The following is an 11,264-nucleotide window of genomic DNA, read 5'->3' as shown; positions in this document are numbered from 1 at the left end:
ATCCAGGGGCACTCTATCACTGAGTCACATTCCCAGCCCTTTTTATTTTGAGACAAGATCTCACTAAGTTGACCAGACTGGCCTCAGACTTGTGATCTTCCTGTCGCAGTCTCCCAAGTAGCTAGGATTGTCAGCATACACCACCACACCCAACTTTCCCTCCCTATTGTCTAGTTTAAAAACTGTTGTAGCTTTAAGAAGTACTAAAATAAAGCTGGCCACAATGTTGCAGCCAGCAGCAGCTCAGGAGGCTGAGCAGAAGGATTGCAAGTTTGAGGTCAGCCTGGAGAACTTAGAAGGAACCTGTCTCAAAATAAAAAATAAAGGGTCTGGGTTTGTAGCTCAGTGGTAGTGTGCTTGTCTAGCATGTGTGAGGCACTGGGTTTGATTCTCAGCACCACATATAAACAAACAAACAAAGAAAATAAGAGTCCACTGACAACTAGAAAAGTAATAACAATAATATAAGTAAAAATTAGAAAGGTCTGGAGATGTGTATAGTTCAATGGTAGATATCCCTTGGTTCTATTCCTAGTACTGAAAAAAAAAAAGTAGTAACATAATGAAATTTTATTTCTTTTGGTAATTTATAGCTATTTCAAATTCTGATTCAGGTGTTTAAAATCAGATATAGACAACCCCCACCTCCATCCATTTTTTTCGTTTTCAGTGCTGGGTGTTGAGTCTAGGGCCTCATATGTGCTAAGCAAGCATTCTACCATTGAGCCCACTCCCAGCCCATACCTTTACTTTTTTAAAAAAATGTTTATTTATTTATTCTAATTAGGTATATATGACAGCAGAATGCATTTTGAGTCATTGTACACAACTGCAGCACAACTTTTCATTTCTCTGGTAGTATGTGATGTAGCCTTACGAAATGCTTAAGAAAGAGTATCTTAAAAAAGAATGAATTGGTTTTGTTAAGCATGGTACTTCAGAAGGGTCTTCATTATTTTCTTTAAATGTTATGAGGATTTTACTCTGACTTTATTTGAAAACAAACAAAATGGGACGAAATATAGCTACGTTTAGAGCAGAATAAAAAATAAATGAATTTGAAATATTTGGCTACCAAGTAACTAAACAAACCTTGGTGAAAATACAAAGCAAGGCTTAGTCTTTAGCTTACTATATACCTGGTAAATTCCTTTATGCAAGATGTTTGTATTACATATAAATCTTTCTCTGTTAAAATAAGATGATTAAACTTCTGTTGAGCAATAGAAGAAGTGAACTATATTTCTTGTTCATAGGAAGCTTAGTTTTGTCTCAGACTGTTATTTATGGCCATCTAGAAGTAAACTACTTTTGGTGTCACATGAAAAAACTATACACAGAAAAATATGTTATTTGCACATCCTTTTTTGAGTTTTATTTTACTAAAAAGTAGAATTCACACGGGCCAAAAAACGAAAACAAAAAAAAGCAAATGAACAAAAAACATGCAAAATAGTTTTGTGCACACCTCTAACATGCTACATTCCACTTCTGAAATCTTACCCGCCCCCACTCCCAGGGAAAGAAAACACACACAAAAAAAATAGGAAAGGTATCTTAGGTTGAAAAGTTAACATTATAAAAGCTAGATTCCTAACACAAACACTGCAGAACAAGTCACTCCTTTACAAAAAGTTAATGTTTATCAGTGTTAAATTAATGTCATATAAAGCAGTCAAGAACTATAGATTCAGTGTGCTCCTTACCATGAACTATTAGAAGTTATGTTTGGTGTTGTAGGACACCCATGATATTAATTTGAACTACACCGTCTTAATCCTGACACTACGCCAGACTCACAGAAAATAGGTAAACCACACTCAACACTACCTCCTTTTTCTGCTATCTTTAAGGCTTGTTTGTTTTGTTTGTTTGTTTGTTTTTGGTGGTGGTTGTGTTTGTTTGTTTTTTTTAAAGAGAGAGTGATAGAGGGAGAGAGAGAGAGATTTTTTAATATTTATTTTTTAGTTCTCGGCGGACACAACATCGTTGTTTGTATGTGGTGCTGAGGATCGAACCCGGGCCGCACGCATGCCAGGCGAGCGCGCTACCACTTGAGCCACATCCCCAGCCCCTGGTTTTTGGTTTTGTTTTGCGGTGCTGAGCATCAAACCCAGGGCCTGGCACATGCTAGCAAAGTACTCTATCACTGGGCTATATCCCTCAACCCTTAAAAACGTCTTATTGCTTGTTTGCTTATTTTTTGGTAAATAAGAGTCTCAGGATCCTGAGCTCTGAAATGTGGGAGAAATTTTTCAATAGAAGACTAAGGTGAAACTGTCCTTTAAGATATTTCCATTTTTCCCTTTTTTCTTTTTTTTCCCCTAGTACTGGGGATTGGATCCAGGAGCACTCTATCACTGAGCTAAATCCCCAACCCTTTAATTTTTTATTTTAATACAGGGTTAGCCTCAAACTTATGATTCTCCTGCCTCAGCTTCCCAGGTAGCTGGGATTACAAGCATGTACCACCACACCTGGTTGATCACACATTTTTTAATGAACACTTGCATAAAACCTTTAAAAAGAGATTTTAGAAACTCTAAAATGTTTTTCTTTCCTCCAGAACAGTTGCTAATCACTTAGTAGATGATTTTTTGGACAAAAACCCTGCTTAGAGCCTTTCTATGTAGTCAGCAAGCTTCTTGTCCCTGTATATTTGAACTTTCCAAGAATAACAGAATGCTCCAAGGTACTTGTTTGTGTCTCCTGAAAAATTTCCAGGCTGTTCCAGCAAAATTTACTCTCCTTGGTGCTTTGTGTTTAGTTTCTTTACTGCATCAAAAGAAAAAAAAGTGCCCTCTGGTAGGAGCACATTTATGTTCCTCCCTGATGGTGCCAGGAAGGGCCGATGGCCTCACACTTGGACAAAGTATGGGCTTCCGCTAGGGACATGGCCAGCTGCTTCATTGTCCCTCAGGGAGAAGAGACACACTCTGGTAGAACGGCAGTCCCCTGGAAGTTCTCAGCAGAAAAAAAAGTCCTAATGTATTTCTGTAAAACATTTCAAACGTGCAAAGAGAAAATTCAACACAAGAGTGAGGAGACATTAGCAGAGAATAGGAAAAGTGCCTAAATATTGTGCTCCAATCCAAAACATCCATGCAAACTGCTTGCTTCAATGCCATATTCTATGAACATCTTAATAGTGTTTCCTAAAAAGGAAAGAGAGCATTTGGTCTCCAACCTCAGAAACAAAGCTTCTCATTTTATTGCCAAACAGCTTTAAGTAACGATTACTTAACTCAAACTATCACCTATATTGCAAAGAAATTAAAGGCTCAAGTCTATTCCAATAAATACTTAAATAACTGCTAGATCAATACACCTTATACATTCTGAAAATATTGGCCAAAACAGCAAAACATCCTTCTTTTCCTTCCAGCCGTCAAGATGACTGTACATAATCAGTGTGCTGCATTTAAAGGAATATATGTATGAAAAGGATGGTGCAGACCTGAAGATCCTGCCAGCTCATGCGTTCTTACTGAGGTTGGCAGAAAGTAAGGTTCCTCTTCCCCACCCACAGTTTGGGCGTGTTAGCCTATTCTGCCATCCTGTGTCAGACACTGTCTTTTCTTTCCACAGACCATGGAGCCTGTTTGGGGGGTAGGGGGTGCCGAGGAAGACATTATAAGTGAGCAGTTGCAGGTAGGGAGTGAAATACATGCAGAGGACACTCATGCTTAGGAATCTCTTAAAGCAAAACAAGGGTCAAACACAACCCAGAATCTTTTAAACTCTCCTCTCATACACTACAAAGCTAAACTGGAAAAACCCAATTCCACTTCTCCTTCACAATTCAAAAAGGAGCTAAGCCTTCCAGGGACACAGGATATTTTAAACTGAAAGAGGGGAGCTGAAGGGCCCATCCTTCCTTGGCTGTTAGCAACATGAACCAGAGCTCTTTCTGGAGCCTTGTCAACCACCCAGTGGCTCCCAGAAGACACCTCTTCTGACATCTGGGCTCCTTTTAGACATTTCAAGTTTGTTCACGGCCTGAAGTCTGATGTGCAGAGGTAGCTCCATGACGCTAGTAATGGAATAACACTTCCTTTTTTGGCGAGGAAAGCCCAATTGGTCTTAGCTAACAAGCTCTCAGTTATGGCTCTAAAAATACCCTGCAGCAAGCACTGTTTGGCACTTCGTTTTGTTTGCCAGAGGAGCTCTACAGAACACAGAATGCTTTGGATTCTCCATGACTGCTCTGAGCTCTGTCCCTGCTCCGATGACAGCAGGGAGGTGTATCACTTTGGGAAAGCTGCTTTTCATTTTTCACTTTTGAGTTCTTGGAATCCTGTCTTAAACGTTTGAAGTGCAATTCCAGTCTTGGATTAATTACTAGCTTGGTTTAGAATCTTCATTTGGCTTCTAGTCTGAACTATGCAAATACACGATATGTGTACAGAAGAAAAGACTAAAATTATACTTCAAAAGAGCTCAATTGCTTCCTCTCTTCCCCCTTTTCCCCCCAAAAGAAATATCAGCCTCCTCGAATCCTTCGTTGCCAGCAGCAGGAGCAGCCTGGGGCCTCGTCTGCACCAGACGCCCTTGGCTCCCTACACATTGATGGCATGTGCGTGCTTCTTGCACAGGGGCTTGTCCTTCTTGGAGTAGAACGGCTGCCCTTCCAGATTCACATGGCAGACCTGGGACAGAGAACAGACCAATGTGAGATAGGGCCTTGCAGCCAACATGGTGGAGGGGGCAGGAACAGATTTCAGTCACCCCTTTAAGAAAGCAATGTCATATGCAGCTGGGGGAACAAGCTGTTGCCTGTTTCTTCCCACTATGAATTCTTAATTACTGAAGCAGAGTACATAAGATGAACTATATAAAAATGAAGACTTCCAAAGAAGAACATGGAATAAAACTTAAATTAGATTAATTAAACTTAATGTAATATAGAATATATGTGTTGAAGATGTCCAATTTATGCTATCCAAAGTGTATAAGGAACCAATACAAGTTCAAAAGTTGATACCCACAGAGAGGAGCAACATCTAAGCAAATACTATTAGTAAACTAACAAACACATCAGAAAAGATTACCCTCATCAATAAAAATTATAAACTTCCTGAGATACCACTGGACACCTAGTAAAATAAGTAAGACAAAAAACTTCCATGACTTTTCATCCTTAACCTTACATGACATTAGCCAAAAATTGGGGTGGGAGTAGGAGGAGTAATCAATGAAAAATCAGCAATACCAAAAGCGAATAGACCTTAAAGATTGCTATGGACACATAAATCAGCTTGATGTTCTACAGGGGGTGTAGCAACATTGAATAAGAGCCAGAAGATGTGCCTACCCTGTAACCCAGTAATGCCACCCTGGAGAATTTAATATTGCAGAAACAACTGCACAGAATAAGAAAGCAGTGTATGCTCAACTAGAAACCTAAAACTATTAAATTTTCTCTTAATAGGGAGATGATTAAACAAATGTTTATGGTCTATTTTTCCAATGGAATGTCACCATGAAAAAAAGATAAATCAAATAAGGAAGGGTATATGTAGAGAAAAATACCAGGAAAAAAATATGTATTCCCATGATGACAATATATGAATTGAGTTTGAAACTGGAGACATTCTAGAAGGAAGGGAACTAATTGATCTTTGTTGAGGCTGTCATGGGTGAAGCAGGATGCTAAACTCTGTATATACTTGATCTCATTTAATTGTCACCCAAACTTCTTGGATGAGGTACCCCTTTCCCCCATTTCACAATTGAAAAATGGGCTCAGAGAGCAGAAATGTCTTGCTTAAGTCAGAGACCTAGTCAACTGGAGAGCTGGGAATCATGCCCAGGGCTGTAAGGACCCAGTTTCTGGCTAATTTTCCCCACACCCCATAGCAGAGAGGGGCTATGTTTACTTGGAATTGTTCTGAGCTTGCAGATTTTCCCTCTAAGTTTGTTGGATTACCAATATGTAGCCTGCCCCCAGGAGGATAATATGTCAGTATTGACTAAGAGGTCACATTGACTGGGATGTTCCAGGATGTTCTAAGGATGGCCCCAGCCTTAGAGAAGACTCTGAGCATCCCTACTTGGGAGAACAGTTGAGGGCCACATCTAGGACTCTGGCATTAGAACTGCAGGGGTCTCTGTATACAGATGGGAATAGAGAGAGAAATCATGCAAACCCCACACATAAGGATACAGAAATCATCCTTCTGAGCTGAGCTTGAGTCAGTGAGTATCTCTTCATTCCAGGAGAGTTGGAGAGGAAAGGGGCACAATGATATCCTCACTGGGGAGATTATACCTGGGGTTGTATATGGCTGCCAATGGGCCATGGAAACCAATAAGCTGAAAAAATATCTGATAACGTCACTAGTCAATGCAGCAATGATGGGTGTAACCAGGTACTATGGTTTGGATGTGGTTTGTTTCCTAAAGATTCATATGTTGGAAGCTTGGCCTTTGGTGTGAAGATATTAAGAGGTGAGACCTTTAAGAGGTAGAATCTTATGGAAGGTTTTTAGATCAGTTTGGGGCTTGCCCTTGAAAGGGATTAAAATATTCCTCTTAGGACCTTAGTTTTTACAAGACAACCTCACCAGAGCTGAGACAATGCCAGTACTCTACTCTTGAATCTCAAAAGCCATGAGCTAAATAAACCTCCATACTTTATAAAGTTGGTCTGCCTTGGGTATTGGTTATAGTAATGCAAAGTTAACTAATAAACCAGGTTCTTATGAATGCCTCAAGTTGCTGGTGACAACTTGCAAACAAGACCAAGAAGGTGAACATACAAGGTCTAACTCATGATAATGGGTTTCAGGGGAGATATAAAGGCAGCTCTAGAGTGAGTTGATACCTCACAGCTCTGGCTGTTCTGGGACAATGCTGGTTGTTTGTGAGAGTTTCAGGATGAATCAGGTGGGAGGGTTGGGGGACTGAAGACTGAGAAACAAAGAGAAACACAGTCTCACAGGTGGCTGATGAATAAAATGGGTCTCAGGGCTAGAACACAAATAGTGAGTTGTGCTCAGTGTCTTCTTGGTGCAAGGTGACATCATGGTGGAGGAGGCCATCAGATCGCCCAGAGCAGGGAGAGAGCAGGGAGGGTCCAACCCCAAGGCTCAGAGTCAGCTGGCATCAGATCTCTCTGTGGAGGAGTAGTGGCCATGGACAGGGCTGATCATAGTCCCAGCAGAGTGAAGACAGTGAAATAGACCATTTGTGGCAGCTTCAAGATTACCTCCAAAAGTTACACCACTTCCTACATCCTCCTGATATCCACACCAGTGGGAAGGGACTAGAAACCAACTAGACTTAGAAGAAAAGAGGGACTAGTAAGAATTTTTCCTCACTAAGATAGGACCAAATCCCTTCCTTTGGAACTCAAGGGCCAAAGCCAAACTGGAGCTTAATCTCACCCTGACCCACCTTCTTAGCTCCCAGATTTCATTTAATATGCTTTGGATTTTAGAGATTATTGTCTTGTTCTGTACTTTAATTGCTTGTGTGTGTTAGCTTCATTCTCCATTTCAAGATTCTAGATTATATAAAGGTGAAGACTTGCTCTGGGATATTCTTGTATTCTTCAAACTCAGGGAATGTTTGGTCAACTGAATTTGTCTGAATGTGGTATCCTGAGATCTAAGAAAACAACACATCAATGGAAGAACTAGTCTGGATCTTCTTTCTTAATAGTTTCTTTTTAAGCTATAGGAAAATACATGTTCATTAAAAGTCATTTGAGAATGTAATGTGATAGAAAGAAGACTACCCCCTAATCTAGGTTAGAGTTTGGCTCAGTGGTAAAGCACCTACCTAGCATGCACAAAGCCCTCTGTTTGATCCCCAGCACAGGATCAAAACAACAACAACAATAACAACAAAAAACCCTGCAAGTTTTCTGATCAAAAGATTTCCTTCCAAAGATCAAAACCATGTTCCTCTTTACAACATCTCAAGGGGGCAGTGAGTGATACACAGGGCTAGTTTACAGGAAGGCCTAACAATCTCCTTGCTTATTCTTTAAAGGATGGATCTACTCAATTTCTTTTATCAAATCCACTGGACAGACTCATAGGTCTCTCACATCTGACTAGGCTTAATTCTCTACAACTCATTTATCACACCAGCCTGAAACACCTCAAGCCTTGTATCTTCTTCTGGTTTCTAGGACCTGTGCTATTGTGGCTTGAGGGAGCTGACCCTTGCTCACCTTGCCATGGTTCCCTTTCCATGCAACACAGCCCTCTCATCATTCTGCCTTTGGATAAGAGGCCTTCTGTGCCACTGTCTTCCTGAAATTTCTCCAAGTCTTTTGGATCCTTCTAAAAGTTAGGTAGCCAAACTTGCAAGCAGTGTCTCAGGATCATACAAGTCATGGGTTGAAAGTAAGGGTCAGAGAGTCCTGTTCTATGTCTGGGCTGAACCATAGCTCTGCAGGAGACAACCCATTGTCCTTTTTAGAAAGGGAAGCCCTGAGGTATTTAGAGGACCTTAAAAGACAACTGAAGAATCTATTCAAAGAGCTGTAAAATGAGAGTGTTAAAGAGTTGAATTGTGTCCCTCAGAATTCATATGTTGAAGCTGGGCAGAGTAGCACATGCCTGTAGTGTCAGTTACTTGGGAGCTGAGGCAGGAGAATCTTCTAAGCCCAGGAGATGGAGGCCAGGCTGGGCAACATAGGGAAACCATGTATTGAACAAAATAAAACAAATTTATATGTTGAAGTCCTATTCCCAGTACCTCCAGCCTTCCCAGCACATGGATGCAGCAGCAACCTTATTTGGAAATAGTCTTTGTGGACACAATTCAAATGTAAATTGAGGTCATACTGAAATAGGCCCTTAGTCCAATATGATCTGTGTCTTTATAAGAAGAGGAGAACCTACAGAGTCAGATACATATACATGTAAAGATTCAGACACAGCCTTGGGGGCAGAGAGTAGCTGCAAACCAAGAAATGCAATAATTGTGGCAACCACCAGAAGCTAGGAGAGAGGGCGTGGCCACCTCTCTGCACTTTGATTTTGGACTTCTGGCCTCCTGGACTGTGAGAGAATACATTTCTGTTGTTTAAGTCATTGGTTTATTATGGCAGCTCTAACAAAGTAATACACAGGGCGAATACAATTCATCCCACAAATAGTAGAGGTCTTGAAGTGAAAAATAGGAGCTTATGGCAGTAAAATTCATGACTAGGATTGTTCTGTATCACAAGAGATTATCTTGTGATATCTCAAGGGGGCAGTGAGTGACACACAGGGCTAGTTTACAGGAAGGCCTAACAATCTCCATGCTTATTCTTCAAAGGACAAGATCTATCGAATGTCTTTGATCAAATACACTGAGCAGTCTTATAGTTCTCTTATAACTCTAAGAGATTATTCAAGTTTAAACTGCATAGATATTTCATACATTCCCAAGATCTACCTTAAAGAACTCTGGTTTTGTTTTTTATTTATGGTAGCACATTCTTTTCTCAAATAAAGTTAGTTCAATTATAAATTGATATTATAGGGCTTTGTAAGGGATGATTATTTCCTATCTCCATCTTCAGGGTCTAAACATTTGTAGGCTCAGCATCATGTTCCCACCTCGAACCAAAGCCCTTTAAAGGAAAATGTCAGTCTCATAGTAAAATGACCCAGCTGTTCGGCAGAAATAAATCATACACTGTTAATAGTTAATCTAAGGCTTATCTACAGGCCGCTGTATATCAAGAACAGGACCACTTAGGAAAATAAAATGATAACTCAGTCCTGCTTTCTAAAGGTTCTATTAAGAGAAACCTTATCTCAGCTTTCCATAGGACTAGTCAATAAGCTCCAATCTGGTGTTCATGGTGAAAATTTCAGGGAAAACCCTCAAATCACTTCATCATTACTGAAGCAACATATAAGCTTAAGAAGCCATCTGTCCCCTTAAGTTCAAGCCTCATTTGCTGGCCCCTCACTGATGGAAAGAGCATTACTGGTGGGACAAGCTACTGGTTTCCAAATCCTAGAGCACTCTGTTGCTCTTTGTGAAGTGGAAAGTAACAAAGCCACACTGGTTTGTAAATAATCAATAGTAATAAAACTTTGTTCAACCATGGCATATCAAGGCATTACGGTATCTGCCAACTTTTAAAAATAATCAAAACAGGGCTGGAGCCATAGCTCAGTGGCAGAGCACTTGCCTAGCATGTGTGAGGCACTGTGTTCAATCCTCAGTACCATATTTAAAAAAATAAATAAAATAAAGGCATGCTGTCCATCTGTAACTATAAAGAAAAATTTTTAAAAATAATCAAAACATCAGAATGCTGGAGTTGCAAGGGAGATTGGTGGTTGGTCATCCAGCCTTCATGTACTCCTTTCTGATAGTCAGGACCCCAGATCATTGGAACCCGGGGCTAAATACGTACCGCACAAATGAAGCAGGTGTCATGCCAGGTATGCCCCAGGGCTTCAATAAACTTGTCACCAGCTTCCACGGGGAAATCACAACCATGACACTTGGTGCTAAACAGGTTGACGTAGTCTGAAATGAAAGGCAGAGTGAGGACCAGGAACCCAGGAAGGCAGGAAGGAGCAATCTGGCCACATCTGCAGAAGGTGAGGAAAACTCCCAAATCAGTGGGTTGAGGAAAGTGGGTGAAACCTAATTGGTAGCTTGTCATATCACATAAAATATTAGTTTCTTGATTGATTTCTTTTTCCTTTTCCAGTAATTTGCATTGATGTTGTGGAGACTCAGGCTTATTCACTATCTTATGCTGGTTTGATCTGCAAACACTTTTGGGAATTGTCATCAACTTTTTGCTGGGTGATTGTCTCTTCTGCCTCTGTCACCTCTGATAGCCCAAACAGATCAATCCCAATACCAGGAAGAAAAAAAAAATCCACATTTCCCAACAGTTTATTTACAGATTTTTTAAGTTATAGAATGTTCTTTACTTGACCATTCTTCCCATAAGGGCCCTGCTTTCATGAATAGATTAATGTCATTATTGAAGGAATAGGTTCATTATGGCAGAGGTGGGTTTCTTATAAAAGTGAGTTTGGGCTAGGCACAGTGGTAATCCCAGCCACCTGAAAGGCTAAGGCAGGAAGAGCTCAAGCTGGAGACCAGCTTCAGCAATTTAGCAAAACCCTCAGCAACGGGGCTGGGGATGTGGCTCAAGCGGCAGCGCGCTCGCCTGGCGTGCGTGCGGCCCGGGTTCGATCCTCAGCACCACATACAAACAAAGATGTTGTGTCCGCCGATAAAATAAAAAAATAAATAAATATTAAAATTCTCTCTCTCTCACTCTC

At 40.6% G+C, this 11,264-nt stretch overlaps 1 protein-coding gene across 4 annotated transcripts in view; it reads right to left on the bottom strand.

Annotated features, from left to right (window-relative positions):
• Positions 1-1,919: 1,919 nt before the first annotated feature.
• Positions 1,920-11,264, bottom strand: part of LDB3 (LIM domain binding 3) — a 62,608-nt gene continuing 53,263 nt past the window's right edge. For all 4 annotated transcript variants that reach the window (XM_081267358.1, XM_081267362.1, XM_081267361.1 and 1 more), the window contains 2 exons: positions 10,376-10,491; positions 1,920-4,649 (listed from right to left, as the gene is read on the bottom strand). In XM_081267358.1, coding sequence (XP_081123484.1) covers positions 4,560-4,649; positions 10,376-10,491 — 206 coding nt within the window. In that variant the 3' untranslated portion in view covers positions 1,920-4,559. The remainder of the gene's footprint in view (positions 4,650-10,375; positions 10,492-11,264) is intronic.

Source organism: Spermophilus citellus (assembly GCF_964194105.1).
Source record: "Spermophilus citellus genome assembly, chromosome: 15".
NCBI classification, from domain to species: domain Eukaryota; kingdom Metazoa; phylum Chordata; class Mammalia; order Rodentia; family Sciuridae; genus Spermophilus; species Spermophilus citellus.
Note: the sequence above shows the minus strand (reverse complement) of the source record. Positions and strands in the feature narration are given on the sequence as shown.